The sequence below is a fragment of the Lissotriton helveticus genome, chromosome 8, assembly GCF_964261635.1.
Source record: "Lissotriton helveticus chromosome 8, aLisHel1.1, whole genome shotgun sequence".
Classification (NCBI taxonomy): Eukaryota; Metazoa; Chordata; class Amphibia; order Caudata; family Salamandridae; genus Lissotriton; species Lissotriton helveticus.
The window spans coordinates 161632229-161648407 of record NC_136069.1 but is presented as its reverse complement, the minus strand read 5'-3'; the positions used below and the strand labels follow the sequence as shown (position 1 = coordinate 161648407).

Below are 16179 nucleotides of genomic sequence, written 5' to 3'. Positions count from 1 at the left end.
TTGAAAGAAGGTGATCCAGGCAATCATGAGGAACTGAAGGCCATCACGGATTAACTTCTGGCAAATGTAGCATTCCTTTTCCACCTTATCCTCCAGGCATAGGTTTCATCTTCAGTACACCACCTACCCCTTGGTTGCTACGGTAATGGTTCCTGTGATGCAGGGTACAAGGAACCCTGCGGTGTATGTGTCTTTTGCACCTGAACTGGCCATGATGTACCCCGCGCCCAACAAAAAAGTATGACGTGTCAAAATCTGAGTTTTTAGCAAGGATCGCTCCCTGTAGCTCATTCTGCAGCACAAGTACAAGAACAGCAGTACCACCTGAAGGCATGACTTGGCATATCAATTCCAGCATGAGAACTACTCTTAATAAGCTGCTCTCCAAGGATGACTGGTCTCTGTCAACTTGTCTAGTTTTTGCCAGACGAACATATTGTGGAAGCTCAGTCTCTTAGCAGAGGGAGTTCAATGCCTCAGCTGTCATGGTAGTCAGAAAATAGCAGATGGAGAGCCTCCTTGCAATATGTCCTTAGTGAGAACATCAGGCTTACTCCCAGATGTCTAATGGAGAATAGTACATTTTTGCAAACAATTTCAAGGTTGGGTCGCCACATTTTATGGCCAGACACAGCTGGGTCCTCTTGTTAAAGCCACACAGAGGCTGTAATTTCCAGCCTTTGTGTACATCAACCATAGAGACCATTTTGAAGTAGCCCATTGAACCAGAATAATGGCTTATTCACGTCGCACCTATCTTACTGCATGCTGCAGTGATTGTGTGCAGTTCTACTCCTTCCTTAACTTTTGGGAAACTAAATTCTGACAAGAGAGCCTAAATACTATCAAGACTCTTGGTTGGGTACCTCTAGTTGGCACCACCGGGATGAGTAGGGCTGAAATATTTTACAGACATGAGTATTGAAGATAGCGCTTCCTCTGAGGGGGTCAAGTTGTATATTTCCTTAAGGTTTCATCACAGTAAAAAAAGGCCATAAGATGTGCACTGCTGCTAGACCTCAATGATTGAACAACTGCCTCAAAATAATTATGCACGCCCTTGTTCCAGTGTTGACAGAAGGAGATTAACTGGTATCCCTGGACAGGGCGGATGCATTTATTGATTTGCAGATCTTAAAAGTACGACTTCATGTTCAATGTAAGCATGAACCCCGGCCTGCTTCATGTGCTATTCCTTTGCTTGAAGTTGACTTTCCGGACTGTTTATGAAATGCGAACCAGTGTTTGCCGCCTAGCAGAACATCAATCTTTCTGTACATTAATGACTGGTGAGATCACAATCTCATCTAAAAAATCTGGTGGATTAGCAAAGCACCACAGATGTGCTTTATACTCTAGGGTTGCAATAAAAGCAAAGAACCTACATCCAACCAAAAAAGAAATCTTAACTTGATACCACTCCTAAATTCTGAAACAATGTTGGTGTGCCCAAAGGATAGACCTACTGCGGCACCATTCTGAGCAGAGCAGCAGCTCTAACATTTGATGGTTTTTAGGACTACCTCTGAGCAGGTACAGGACCGCAAGATGACTCATTCAAAAGTAACCCATGACTTCAATCATGGGAAGTAGACATTTGTATATATCATAGCAGTAGATTCTGTAGCATTGCTCTCAACAGTTAATTGACCAAAATTAGGCCCCATTTTAAATGGCCCTAAGCTTTAAAATTGCCAATTTGTCAAGGTTTCTTCCATTCCAAAAATTAGCGCAATGGCAGAGATATTTGAGAAATAGTACACGTTTGAAACGAGCATCAACAATGAATGTAACATGCACCTAACTATGTCAACCTTATGCCCATTGTAACCTTATGGCGCATAAGACACCAGTACTGCCTTCACTTCACATGTTCTGTTAAAATCTCTTTAAGAAAATCTTTTCAAATAAAAAAAAATATATGGAAATGTAATAAGTTGACTTTAGTAGCAGAATTCGAGCAAAGTGTAGATGCACTATGTAACTTATGTACATTTTTGTCTGTTTCTGCTTCCTTGTTTTACTGTCCTTGCTTTTCCATTTTTGTTTTATATGAATAGAGGACAAAATAATTTTAAGTAATGCATTAGTTTTCTTGGTTTATTAGTCATGTATGATTTTTCTGTGCTTAACACGTATTAATTCATAATAAATTATTAATTTATTGATACATATTTTCATTTGAAGTCTTTAGTTCAATATATATTTGATTTGTTCCTTTTCAGATGTAGGTGGCAGCCATGTATCCGAGATTGCTGGTCCTTTCCCTACAACTGATTTTTCAAGCAGCTGCGTGTCTACAAACTTTTTTCGTGAACCCATCGTGTGGATCATATCCTATGTCCTCATGGCAATGTGTGGAATCATTCTGCTCATACTCATCATTCTGCTGCTTTTACCACGGCGAAATCACCGGGATGGTGAAGTGAACGATGCATCATCATTGGTACAGAATCGTTGGAAGTGAAGCTAATCTGTATTGAAGTAGCAGAGTACAATGACATCACCAAAAAACTAGGAAGGAGGACAACAACTGGAGTTCTTTAACACTATAAAATCTTTAGTCTTTGTTTTGCTGCGGGATGGTCTCCAGTCTAACTGCACTCCACATCAAGATCTCTTTCTTGTAAATTTATGTGGAAACCTGATACTCTGATTCAAGTCCAGCTAGTTTTCTATTCCTTGACACCGTAGGCTTCCAAATGACAAGCATTCCAGTATCATTCAGAACCTACATATGAAAAGGTTATCTGTGTTTGGATTACCGCGCCTGTACATAACTACCTCTGACCTGCATTTGTAATTCTCTCAGAAATAATGTTCTTGATTTCTCCTTTGGTATAGGCTGACTTACACTAATACTTCCCAACATAGTGCTTGTCTTGAAAAGGATATTAACCAGAAAGTGTGTTCAATATTGTAACACTACCCCTATGTCTTACATTCTGTATTGTCTTACATTGTTTGTCAGTGCCAGAAAGCAGAAGCAGCTGTGTTCTTAAACATACCACAGGTTTGCATTCGATATAATTAGTTCGTAAAAAAATTGCGTAACCGGTATCAAGGTATTGGTATCCAATCAAAAACTTCTAAATGAGTATTTCTTGCACTGTGTGTTCTTGGGCCTTGACATTCCTGTGTGCAGTATAAGAAGGTTTTCCAAGTGCTGGATGGAAATTAATTGTGCTGAACAGAAAGCAAGTATGACAACGTGTTTCATGTAGGCTAAAGTCTTACCTCTGATTGAGGACTCTGCCATGTTTGACGAAAATTCCCCTATGCAGTATGTTTACAAGGCAGTCTTACACTGGAACTTAAAGTTCATTTCCTGGGGGTTTCTTGGCAAAATCCCCTGAGTTTTTATGTGCACTATTAATGAGGAGCTTAGGCAAATGTAGATTTATTGGCGATCTAGACAGCCAAGTTCTAATGAGAGTCAATGTGTTATATCCTTTTTCCATGTAAACCCGAACTCAGGAAGTGCCTGTTACTTTAATAATAATAATATATAACATTACAAAAGTTTTTCGAAATCAAGACTGCATACTACAATGCGCAATCTGTGTTAACAGCACATGCAGGGCACAGAGAGGAACAGCACACCCAGCAAATGGGTGTCGGCCAATTTGGAAAGATGTTTCAGCTTTGTCTGCTTCTTAATAAATGGGCTGTTGTTACTTTACGTCATTCAGTCTATCTGGACGTATATGAAGTCCAATTAACTGAGGGGTGTGTGGCAGAGGTGCTGGGTGTCCCTTTCCGGGGTCACTGCGCTGTTCGCCAAACCTGTATCTCCCTGCAACTCTTACAGGTTTCCCTTAGAAGTGTTCTTTTGCATAGGAGTATTTATATGTTAAAATAAATACTAGTAAGGTAAATCATTGCCACTTTATTGCTCTAGTTCCTCTCAAATCTCTGGGGGTAGCTTTCTGATTTGATGTTAATAAACCACCTGTCATAGAACCACTTGAGGAAATACATTAGTGGCTTTTTTTTGGTCTTATGACACAATGTAATGCCACTGAATGGTAAATGGCATTTATTACCAGTTGAGTGCATTTAAACAAATTGTTTCTTGGTTTTAGGAGTAGCAATTCCATCCAAAAGTTTGCTTGGACACCTTGCCTAATCATATTCAATTTTTTTAAGCGTAATGTTAAATAAAGATGGTCATCTTTTATTCTGGGTTTCAATGCACTCCCAATCCCCATCTGCCTCCTACCTAGAAGCTTTTTAATAGCTCAGTTTGCCAAATTTTCTTGCCTTTTCTTTCCATGTTTAGTCGACGATATAGTTGTCAAATTGATTTCAGAAACGTCAAAAGTCTAAACATGTAGTTGGGAAAAACTTAAGTGTGTTTGTAACATATTCTCCTAAGTTTACTTCTAGATAGTATTTGTGCTCATAAAACCAAAGCCCATACCTTTCTGAGGGGCATTATTTTTTTATCGGTGGCGCATAACTCATCTGAACTGAAAAACGATACTTGCTTCAACATCTTAGCCTCCTTTCTAACAAATGTATATTTAGTTGAGATTCATTCGGTGGGACGCCTGTGTCATATGTGGGTAAGGAAGTGTAACCTCCCACCCCTATCCCACGACTTGCATTCTTTCAGCAACTGTTGCACCCTGTCCATTACATTTTTTTAGTCTGCAGAAATAATTGTGATGGTACTTGAAATGTCATATTACCATCTACAATATGTCTTCCTATAACCTCTTATCTATATGTTTAGGTACGCACTACTTCTAGTAAAAGGCGCACTAAATAGTGTAGTCTGCAGCCTTAAGAATTGTTGCTCTGGCCAGAGATGAAACCCCTTGATTAAGCAACCTTTTCTATTAAGAACATGATCACAAGGGAATGTTTATTTTTAGAACAAAATAGATTCAGCATCATCAAGCAAATTTGACCTGTTTAACTTGAAGCAGAGCCAATAAATGCGCTTCCTCTGGTCGCACCGCCCTCTGTGCCAAATTGCATTGACTGCACAATAATGTTGAATTTACCCAAATGCATGTCTAGACATCTAGAAATGGTGAAAACAGGGTTCAGATAATGTCCTCTCCATCTCCGTTCGGATGAGAACAAACCCTGTTGGAGGGCTGCTGTCAACCGTGGTCTTTGAAGTAATGTTTAATTCTTCATTTTGAAACGTTGCATATGAGCATTTTTACCTAGCACAGATACCATGACAACCGCTGTGCTGTTTTTCCACGTTGAGAAGACTGCTTAAGTCCTCTTACAACTACTGGTAAATGGCAGTCAGTGCTTTAGAAATAATAGTTATTAAACGTGTTGCCTTAGAACTTTAAAGTGTGCAGACTGTCTTCATTGTTGTAATGACATGATTTAACAATGCTGTCGTTTTCTTTGCATTTGGCTTTAGGAAAAATACTTTCACACGAAGAATATTTCTTCTGCAACAGGGTCACCTTGACCTCCTTAAAGTAAAAGAAAAGCAGTGTCACCTGGTTGTGGGCGCTCATTTTGCGACCTGTGAATGAAAAGACACACTGAGAAAATAACTCTGAAGGGCTGTGGTGGAATGTGTTGTGATGACAAGCAAAAGTAGTTCTTGAAATAAGCTTCAAGTTTGTGTTACACCAAGAGAAATTACTCTATGCTAGAAAAACCTCTAAAGAATTATTCTGACTAAAGTTCCTCACTTCTGTGTTATGCTTTTCAGGTTTGGTTTCTCTAGTGAGATGGACTTGCATGCTTTTGCCAAGGTTTATTTTCAGTGTCCGAGACGTATGTTTTGTGCAATCAACTTGCAGTTTCCGTTCTTAATTGTTGCTCTATAAAAGATACTAGATTTATGAAAAATAAAGTGCAAAACAAAAAAAGGACACAACTGAACCAGAAATGTGTGGGTGGTTCTGAGAATGTGAAAACGGCAATGATTATTATTCTACAGTTGATGGGTCAAGGTTTTCAGAGGTTTCACTCTGCAGAACATTGGATAGTGGTCTGAATAAATTACTTTGGAAGTGTTATCCCAGGTACTTTAACAGAATGTCGACTCTAGTTATGGCTGCAGCACGGTCCGGACCGGAGTGTTGTGTTGCAAGGTAAGGATGTAAACAATTTCACATATTTTGAGTTGGCCACGTAAGGGACCAGTTCAGCACTTTTACAACTGGCCATAAGATGACATTACCTTCTTTTAACATCCTCATTGTTTCGCTCAACTAAGAGTCTCCAACCTTTTGTGTAGTACGAGCTACTTGTGTTCAATGAAAATCATCAGCAACTATTAGTATTTTAATGGTGACCAAATCAAGCAAGATTACCTTGGTGGCCACCACATGCACAATCACTTCAGAGCATCAGGCAGGACTGCCAGCAGTAATGTAAACCAAGCTTTATAGACTTGGAATGCCTGTACATGAATCGTGTATATCAGCCATACCTGCAATGCCCCTGGCACCGATGTAATCCTATGAGTAATTACCCTCACAAACCAGCATGATTTATCCCTCAAATGTCCACGACAAATATATTTCGGAAATTAAACCATTTTTCTCCAGCTATCCGTAGTTGTTATGAAAATACACATTTTCTCTCAAATACACACTTTTCCAATATGGTGTATATTTATTAATTCTACCAAGGTATATCTTTTAATTTAGTTCACTGAGCGGCACCAATGAGAGCTACTAACAGGGAGCTGGAGAGCTACCAGTAGATCACGAGCTACTCGTTGGAGAAGCCTCTCAACTACCAAAAGCGATGGTCAGTTCTACCCGCTAACGATTCTGTGTTACAACAAACAAACCTGTGCGAGAGCATCCTAATAAAGATATTAGAAAGTGCCACTTTGAGGACTGTTGGGGAATAGGTGTGGAGGTGACAAAGAGCGAGAACATCATAATCTGTAATCGAACAAGTGCATCACCCCATCAATGATCATTCCTGGCTCAAAAGCCAACAATGAAGCCCCTGTAAAGGAGGAAAGTTTGTTAGGTCAGGGCAGTGAAAAGACAGCCCCAGACTGACCTGTCTGGCGTAGCTGCAAGTAGCAGTCAAGTATTTTGATCACATGTAGCATCCAGAGTTTCTGGTCGAGTAATCTTTTACTTTCTGATTAGTTTCTGATTTCCACTTTTGATTAGTTTATGATCTACAGTTTTGTAGGGGCTCACGTCTACCAATGGCCGTTTCTGCCTTTTGAAGTTTTACTTCAGATTGTAGGGAATTAAAAACAGATTATAAATAAAGAAAACCTTTTAAATAAGGTTTTGTAGAAATGAACTGAAGAATGAGCAAAATAGGGCAAAAATATTGCAGTACAGCCTAAATTTTACAATGATGGGTGCATGTATAAACCTTAAAGCGTAATACAGAGTGGGTTTTTTAAAATCTTGTTTAGAAAAATAGCCATGGTAGACACAGCTATTACCTGATTGAAGATACTTTAATATTTTCTTGCTGTTCTTGCGGTTAGTCCAACATGGTTGCAAAATGTTTACAAGTGGGTGCGTATCCGCTAGTCTACATGTTTCAGCCACCTGAAGTGAGCCCCATCATGTCTACAATGTCCCTCACCTTACATCAGCAGTCAACGTTGCAGACTAACGTACAAGTAAACCATTCATTTTATAAATGCATATTAAGTTTTCTACAAACTTAAAGCGCAGGATAATACACAACACTGCATTTAGAATGTTGCAAGAGGTGAGTTGTTGTGGCAATGTGCTGCACTTGTTGATTACAGACTGGTGGTTCTAATTTTCTTAATAAACGACATACAAACGATACGCTTTAATTGACCTACAGTAGACCCAATTTCTAGGAATCACAAGAGGGTTTTCAATGGATTCTACATTGTACAAAACTCACTACTATGGAATCCGTGGAATTATATCTTACATCACCATAACGTAGTATACAGAATTTGCTCCACTTTTTTACACAATGTACAGTGCTTGTCAACACCTCCAGATCCGTTTTTTAGGTCTCGCCTAGTAGACAGCACAACCTGTCTGTTTGCAAAAAGACCAATTTTCTGCTTCCTGTCGGCTTTGAGCCGACACAGTGCTAAACATTGTTGACTTTGTCACTCTCATTGCATAATTTTTATTAGTTACCTTGCATGGCCTTTCCTTCCTCTTCTTGTGTTTGTCCTTCGCCTGGAGAATCGAATTTGTGTTTTTCCTCCACTTTCTTTTCTGGCACTACTTTTTTCTTTTTGCTTGAGAGTGCATGTGTTTCCCAGCTGTGTCCCTTGTTTACTTAACACCCCCACCACCAGTTCCACGACGCTCGGTGTTGCTCTTGTTAGCCACTGTGCTTCTGCCCCACCCTTGCCGCACTTGAAGGTGCCAAGTTCCCTCTCCTAAATGTACTCTGGAACCCTCAGCCGATGGATCTTTGGTGCCTGCTTTAGAAGTGTAGCGGGGAGAAATAACTCATTAGGTCTGACTCACGGGCTCAATGAATCAGGATTCCGAAGAATAACGGACTCCTGGTCTCCAAGTTTAGTAGGTTTATTACAAAGCCAAAAATAACTGAACCTACGGATACCTTAAGATGAGGTTGTAGAGTAGCATTGGAACTAATACAAAGCCATACCTACAGGCGATGTTAAGCCTCTGAAGCATGAATAGGATGACAAATTCCCAAAACAGGACACAGGCAATGATTGCCCCCACGTCAAGATCAGTCTTGATTTGAGATTCGTAAGTAAAAAGCATTAGTCTGTCCCTACTCTACCACTAACGTGACATCCATACTTAACATTTTGCTGGAAAGTCTGGAAAAGGTGTCAGAGCGTGAAGACTTCCTAGGAAATGCACGTTGTATGGGCCAAGTAGTGTGAAGCTTCAGAGCTTGTTCCAAGATGCTCCTTCCTTCACAATCGATCTTCTACCTGAATCCTTGGGACACTGTCCCTAACTCAAAACACCAAATCATCTTCCTATCACTTCATTCAGATGGACACTCCCCTTAGGTGATGTTCCATTTAGTCTCGATACTCCCAGCTCCTGACTCGACCTTGATTCCCAGGCCTTCTAAAATGATAAAGAACACCTTCTCACATTAGCGGTGAGCAGTGCATGCCCTGGCTCAGTGAGACCCAAAAAGGAACATGTAGCAAAATGGCCGCTCTGTGCTAGAGCTCCTGGGTTGGGGATAACCAATTCTGTTTAAATCCCTTTGCAAACCCCAGCCATCCACCCGTCTTGCACCCGCCTGCTTTTTACAATCAAGCCAGTTCATAAGGAGAGGAAATTTTGGCTTACCTTAAGAAGATCATCAAGCGAGCCCTCCCCTTTCCTGCTTCAGTGCTTGGGCTACGTGCAGGACGCTGCTGGGCCGGGTAACCTCCCCTTAGTGATGTGATGGTTGCCTGGTAGCCAGCTCACCGCCCGCTTGCGACAAATTGGAGCAGCGATCACCCAGGATCCCCGAGCTGTGTCTAATCTCTGGACTCTACAACGGCAAACCCCTCACTGGACCAGACGACTGTAAGCCCCCCACGCTGAACGCAGGATCGTCAGATCAGCATCGGACCATTGTGGCAAGCGTATGGGGTCCCCTGTCCAGTCTTTGGATTCGACGACTGCGGGTTTCCTGCTGGATGCGCTGCATTTCGCTCTTGCGGCATTGCCCTCCTGCTCGGCCGGGCACCGGATGATTTGGTGCCCCAGGGGCTGGTGATTTCAGTGTGGCGAGTGGTGGTGTTCTTTACTGGCTGGACGCGCCGCACGCAGCCCGAAGTGGAGGGGTTTTGTCGGCAGCATTGCCCACATTGTTGGCCCCCCCCCCCCGGAGGAGACGTGCGTGTCTGTGCTGGGCCGGGCCCTAGTTGGGCGAAGTCACGCTGCTGGGCAGTGCGTAAGTGGGGCACCTATTCCTCTGGAGAGATCACTTCACCGTGAGTGGTTGTTTTCTCCCCATAAGGTGGCATTGCACCATGGGCTGCCTGACTTTAAAATGGCGGCCACCCTGGACATATTTGTGATATAACGTGAGGCAAATGTGCAGTCGGGCATCCGTCTTCTCAATGTGGTTTGCTACTTGTCTTGTTTTTTTTGCCCCAGCCATCTTGAGTGCTCCATCTTGGCATATCAGCTCAGCATCCAAAATAGCAACAACATTGAAAGGGCAACAGAAAGAGGACTGGGCACAGAAATAGAAAAGGACCTCACAGCCTTGAGTTGAGCCTAAGCAACTAAGAAGGCAGCCATCTTGGAAGGGCTCAATGTAATTCATTTATTGGGGAAATATAAGACCCAGGGAGCGAAGAGGACACAGCAACGAAAAATAGCCCTGCAAGCAGCGAGAGACAGGTTTTGTCATACAAGTGAGGTCACCATTTTTTTTTTATATTCTGAAATATAGCAGGAACCAATTTAGAATCAGCAGGCACAAACTCCTTTATCATAAAATACCCAACTAACCTATCTAAGAATGCAGCAAAAAAATTCAAACACAACCTAATTAGAAAACACCCAGACACACTGATTTCTGACCCCTACTTCAACCTAAACAAAGGCATAATTATTAATGACGATATTTTTCACCAGAAAAATGGCACAATGGCGCACTGTCATTACGAAGATGCTCTATGTAAAAAAAACACAAACATTCCACATGGCACAAAATTTATGATCATCCTGTCACCAACACTAAAAGCGGATTTTATGCATAACTATCTAAAAGCACGGCATTGTACTTATACAAGCAGTTAACAACGAGCTAGAAAAGTTTGACAACCTATTTTCAACGCTAAAAGAGTGGGTAGATACAACAAAACTCTCTAATCAACAACAGACCATACAAGAAGCCACACTACTCACCTCCAACAATACCGCAACAGCCGTCGCAACAATCAGAGACCCTCTAGATCCACAAACTACAATGATACCAGGAGGCACAACGTTGACAGGAGGCTCTTTAGACGGAAATGATACAGAGACAGGTGAAAACGCTACACCATATGCAAATACCGCTCAACGCCACCTCAGCGAGTAGAATCAACGCCTCTATCGTGGGATTTGACCTCTCCTACATTTAGGACAGTCCACGGAAACCTCCTTCCAGAAATAAAGGATTTGAAAGCGAACACCCCTCTCATACCCCACTCAACAGCATCACAAAGTACATCAAGGACCTTACGAAACTCATATCCTCATAACGTAAGACCAAAAGCCCAGGTCTCAGGAAGCGCATCCCACCCCACAAACATAGGAGGCACTAACACCCGAACCAATGATAAAAATAGGAAAACTGAAGAAAACAAAGCTCTAAAACATCAAGACCCAAGCAAAACTCGCAGGTGGCAGACGCATACTCCCAAAATATCTTCACAACCTCGGAAAGAAATCGAAGCTCCTCAAACAAAAGTGGGTAATATGTCACAGGACATTTTAAACGCATTACAAGCTTTGCAAACAATACTGGAAATCACAGTAAGCACCCACGCCGAAGTCAAACGCATCCAAAAATTAGTGCATAGCTCTCAAGAAAGGAGTAGAGAGACACTCATGCCATTATCAAATAGACATAACCAACCAGACAGAAATCTTGAATACCTATCAGGCGATGAAACCTTAACCATATTACGATCATATGAGCCGGAAACTAGTAGAAAAGGGGAGGAAATTAAGTCAGTCCCGATCGATGCCTATAGGAAACCCTGGCCCAAGAATTGGAAACCCAACCATAACAACCTACAACAAGTCCAGCTAACCACCAATACTCGAGAAATGAACTCGAGTAGCACAGGGAAACCACTACTTTTCCTACTGCTCAACTGTCGGTCCGCAGCAAAACATGCCTGGGACATCGCTGCCCTCATTGTTAGTCAGGAAATAGACGTAACAATCCTAACAGCAACATGGCTTACGGAATCAACTACCCCTTTCATGGATCTTCCGGTGCCCCCTCATTATAACATTGTGAGATTAGTTAGACGAAAAAATAGGTAGCGGTATAGCATGCATACACCGATCAGATATAGAGATCAACCAAATACAGTCAGACCTTCTTGAATCTTGTGAATACCTAGGCCTCAATGTAAGAACAGCAGGCAATCAAAGATGCAACCTGCATGCGCTTTACCACCCACCAGGCAATAATGCTACTTTCATAGAACAGTTAATGGAGATCATCACGGCTAACTCTAACAGTCACACTAATAACATATTCCTAGGCGACTTCAATTTACACTGGGATGACAATAATGACAAACAGATCAACGCACTTAAAGACTTTCTAACAGATCTAAACCTCACTCAAACCTGCACATAAGAAACCCACTCGAAAAGGGCAACCTTATATTGGGTAATTTCAAGGAGTAAAGATGTTACAGTCCAATCAATTGTTCCTTGTGATTGGTCAGATCATCATGCCATAACCTTCCTGATACCCACAATAAAAAAGAGCAAATCCGCACAGCCTGTCATACTGAAAAAAAATGTACCAGGGACATCAAAGATCCTAATATTGAGCTACTAATAGCAAGATGCGAGAAGGAACTAAATCCGCCTAACAACTTGCTGTACGCTAACGAACTCACTGAGCACTACACTAAATCAATGACGGATATAGTCAACTCCACCAAGCCACTAAAACTAAAAAGAATATCTGAGAAGGATAAAAATCCATGGTTTAATGAGACACTGAATGAAGGTAGGCGTAAACTAAGACTTGCAGAAAGAAAATAGAGACAGCACCCATCATCCCCCCATCTTAAAACACTCAGAAAGATCAGAAACGAGTACAACAAAAAAGTACTCAACTCCAAGAAGGAATTCTTTAGATCGGAACTAGACGGTGGCAAAAATAGACTGCAGAAACTATTCGAGATGTTAAAGCAACAGTCAAATAAGCAGGCCTAGCAGGTCTTTCAAAAATGTCCACAGCTCCACTAAAAGCATGTCTAAATGCGGCAGCAAGACTCATTACTGGATCCAAAAAATACGACCATATCTCCCCTCACCTGAAAGCATTAAACTGGTTACCTTACCAAGCCAGAATTCAATTCAAACTGGCATGTACTACACACAAAGCACTCCATTACAAAACTCCAACGTACCTAGCTCAGAAAATAGAGCTTTCAGGGGGAAGCAGACCAGCTTGGAGCGCCAGAGAACTGTTGCTGAAACCACCCATCTTTCGGAAGAAGAAAACATATGACCGAGCTTTCTCCGGAGCAGTCCCCAGAATCTGGAACTCACTCCCTCCAAACATTAGAAAAATTCCAGACATATCAACATTCAAGAAGGAAGCGAAGAACTTCCTAATGAGCAAGTTCCTTCCATAAGGCTAGTCTGTTCTTTAGCATTGTGACTAATACACAAACGTCAATCACAAACTGGTCCTGTTTTAGAACTCACAGAAAGCAAATCATAACCATGGATACAGAAATACTGTTACTTTTGCTGAAACTGATAAGAATGTCATGTACAGGAATATTATATATAGTAATGCTGCTGTTTTTCCTGAAACTGATAAGCAAATCATGTACAGGAATTATATACAGCTATTCGCACTGTATCACAAATGTTCCAAATGTAACTGTGAAGCGCTCTGATACCCAAGGGTCAAGTTCGCGCTATATATAAAACTCTATAAATAAAAAATCGCTACTCCTTATATAAAAGGTATCCTCTTCTCCTCGATCCTAACTCTTAAAATGAACTAACAAGGATGAATTTCTCCACCTGCAAAACAAACGTGAGAACAGAACAAATCCAACATGCACCTGAAATTCAGCTTCTACCCCTCTTTGAGAGCTGTCAGGGAGAATATATTTCAGGTCTAAAGAGATCGGCCAACATAAGAGTGAGGCACATAGGCCGTATGAAAATCACACATAAATGAATATTCTACGAAGCATTTCTAAATCAGCACGATACATGAGCACATCAAATACGTACATTTTGTAAGCCTTCTACAAATATTTTACACCTTAAGTTTTTCAACTAAACATGTATTTATTACAACATTAAATAATATTACATTTCTCCACGTTTACATGGAAATTACTCTAGCACACCACTGTTCACATTTTTACAGTGCGCATTCTACTGTCTCATGTTAATACGACAAAAGGATAAAAGTAGGTGCAAACTACTAGTATAATGCACCCCCACAAATTAAAGAGCATTATCACGCTCTATCCGCCCCCCTCTGATGACAAGTGTCATCACAATCAATCACAACTCCTTGTAGAGAGAACCGACCTAAACAGAAGTCGTAGCTGTTCTTCCCTGCCGGAACTTCTCTAGTCTTTTGAGATTCTCATAGCGACTGTCCTGCAGTCCCTCCATTCTCCTCGCCTGCTCTCTAAGAGATCTCTCAGCCTGTCTTGCCTTATACCATTTATAGGCCCGTACCATTCCAAGCAAGAGAATCACACAACCCACAACTATAATGATGGGCTTGAGAATGTAAACGAGAATTCCTTTACTGAGGTTGGCAAACCAACTTCCAATCTTTCCATTTCCTTTCCCAACATTGTGCCAAACTCCTTCCATCTCCAGATCATGCACCTCATGGTTAATCTCAGTGATGTCACTTGTATACTTCCTCATATCCTTACTATGGTCTGGGATAGAAGTACAGCACTGTTGGACCCTCAGCATTTTACAGACTCCGCCCTCTTGCTAAAATGTCTAAAGCAAGACGGTTCTGCATCACCATGGCTCCTATCAACACCATCTCTCCATCTACCAACAACAAAGACTGTGTATTTGCTGACCACTTATCGACAATGGTCGACAACCTTCTAATCTTGATATCTCGCTTCTCTCTATGGTGTAACCCACCTTTCATGGGCCAAATCCTCAACGTGATAAATCTTTGGAAACACAATAGCTACAGTACCAGTTCAGTGGCAAATGAACATAGGCATTTTTCTCAACACAAAATACATATTAGGTAGTACCTGCACTGCATCTTGCGTACATTTCTTTGCAGTGTCTTCAATTGTGAAGATGTGATCACACACACTTTGTCGTACAAAGATCTTATCATAGCAGATCTGTACTTCCCTAATGCAAAGTTTTTCTCGTTTTTCATAATCTAAAGCTATTGGACAGTAACTCCCTTTAGCTTTGTGTATTAACTCCTCCTTGGTTCATTCAAATCTTTCCTCTTTAGTATTACGTTTTACTGCCAACATCTATCTTCTACTTGATCTATGAACTTCTCTACATCGGTGAATATACATGCATAAGCTGTATCCAATGTAACTGTAGATATAAAATATCTCCCAATTCTCTCTTCCTGCTTGTAATAATCATACTTGTTCAGGTGCTTATAAGGTGGAACCTCTGAAAGCACTACGTCATAGTTGGAGAAGTAATACTCATAATGACCCTAACCGTAAAACATGCTAAGCAACAAACTACATGTAATACAGTACATCAAAGGAAGATGGTGATAACGAATCCCCTCCTCCACTCAAGTAGGCAACGGCATACACACAACAAACTCTCACATCCATCGTGTTACATAATTTTACAACAATTTCACATAGGCATTCAATGTATAATCACCTGTAGACAAATCGACATGCAACTAGTCTGATCTAGCATAGCTTTATCTGCTCCGATAACCTCTTTTGTGCTAGAAGTAACAGGTGTAAATGTCCTGTGCACTCCCACCCCTTCAATTTCCACATCATGTGAAACTTTTACAGAGACTATGATATCTACTGCTATCACCACTATCACTCCTGCTATGAGTGTACCTATCACGCACTTTGCTCTACGGTTTGGATTTCAAGACTCCATTTTTACCTAGTCGATTTAGCACAGCAAGAGGATCAATGCAAAGTCTCTTTTTCTGCCTCTGATTGCCATTCAACAATATTCACATGCAGTTTCTTGGAGTCCAGGAAATCAGTTCACAGTTTGTTGCACAATTATTTACACAGTTCAGAAAGACTTCTTCAGCCCTCTCCTTCTTTGGAAAATCGACGATTTTATTCTTCTTCCACTTGGGCCTAGGTTATCTTCTCTAAAACGTTTATTTTCGGTCCACAGTTCACTCAACAGTCTCTTACAAGCTCTGAGACAATTTCACTAATGATGCACTGTAGAATTTCAAGACTAACAGCTGCAACCTCCTGAGACTGTGGCTGGTATCCGGATGTTGGGAAAGACCGATCTCGCAGAATGAAAACCTGCACCTTACTCAGTTTGGGAGGTCTTGGTA

At 41.2% G+C, this 16179-nt stretch overlaps 1 protein-coding gene across 1 annotated transcript in view; it reads left to right on the top strand.

Annotated features, from left to right (window-relative positions):
* BACE2 (beta-secretase 2) overlaps positions 1 to 5319 on the top strand; it is a 288765-nt gene extending 283446 nt beyond the window's left edge. The window contains exon 9 of the mRNA XM_078656817.1: positions 2226 to 5319. Coding sequence (XP_078512943.1) covers positions 2226 to 2467 — 242 coding nt within the window. The 3' untranslated portion in view covers positions 2468 to 5319. The remainder of the gene's footprint in view (positions 1 to 2225) is intronic.
* The last annotated feature ends 10860 nt before the right edge of the window (positions 5320 to 16179 follow it).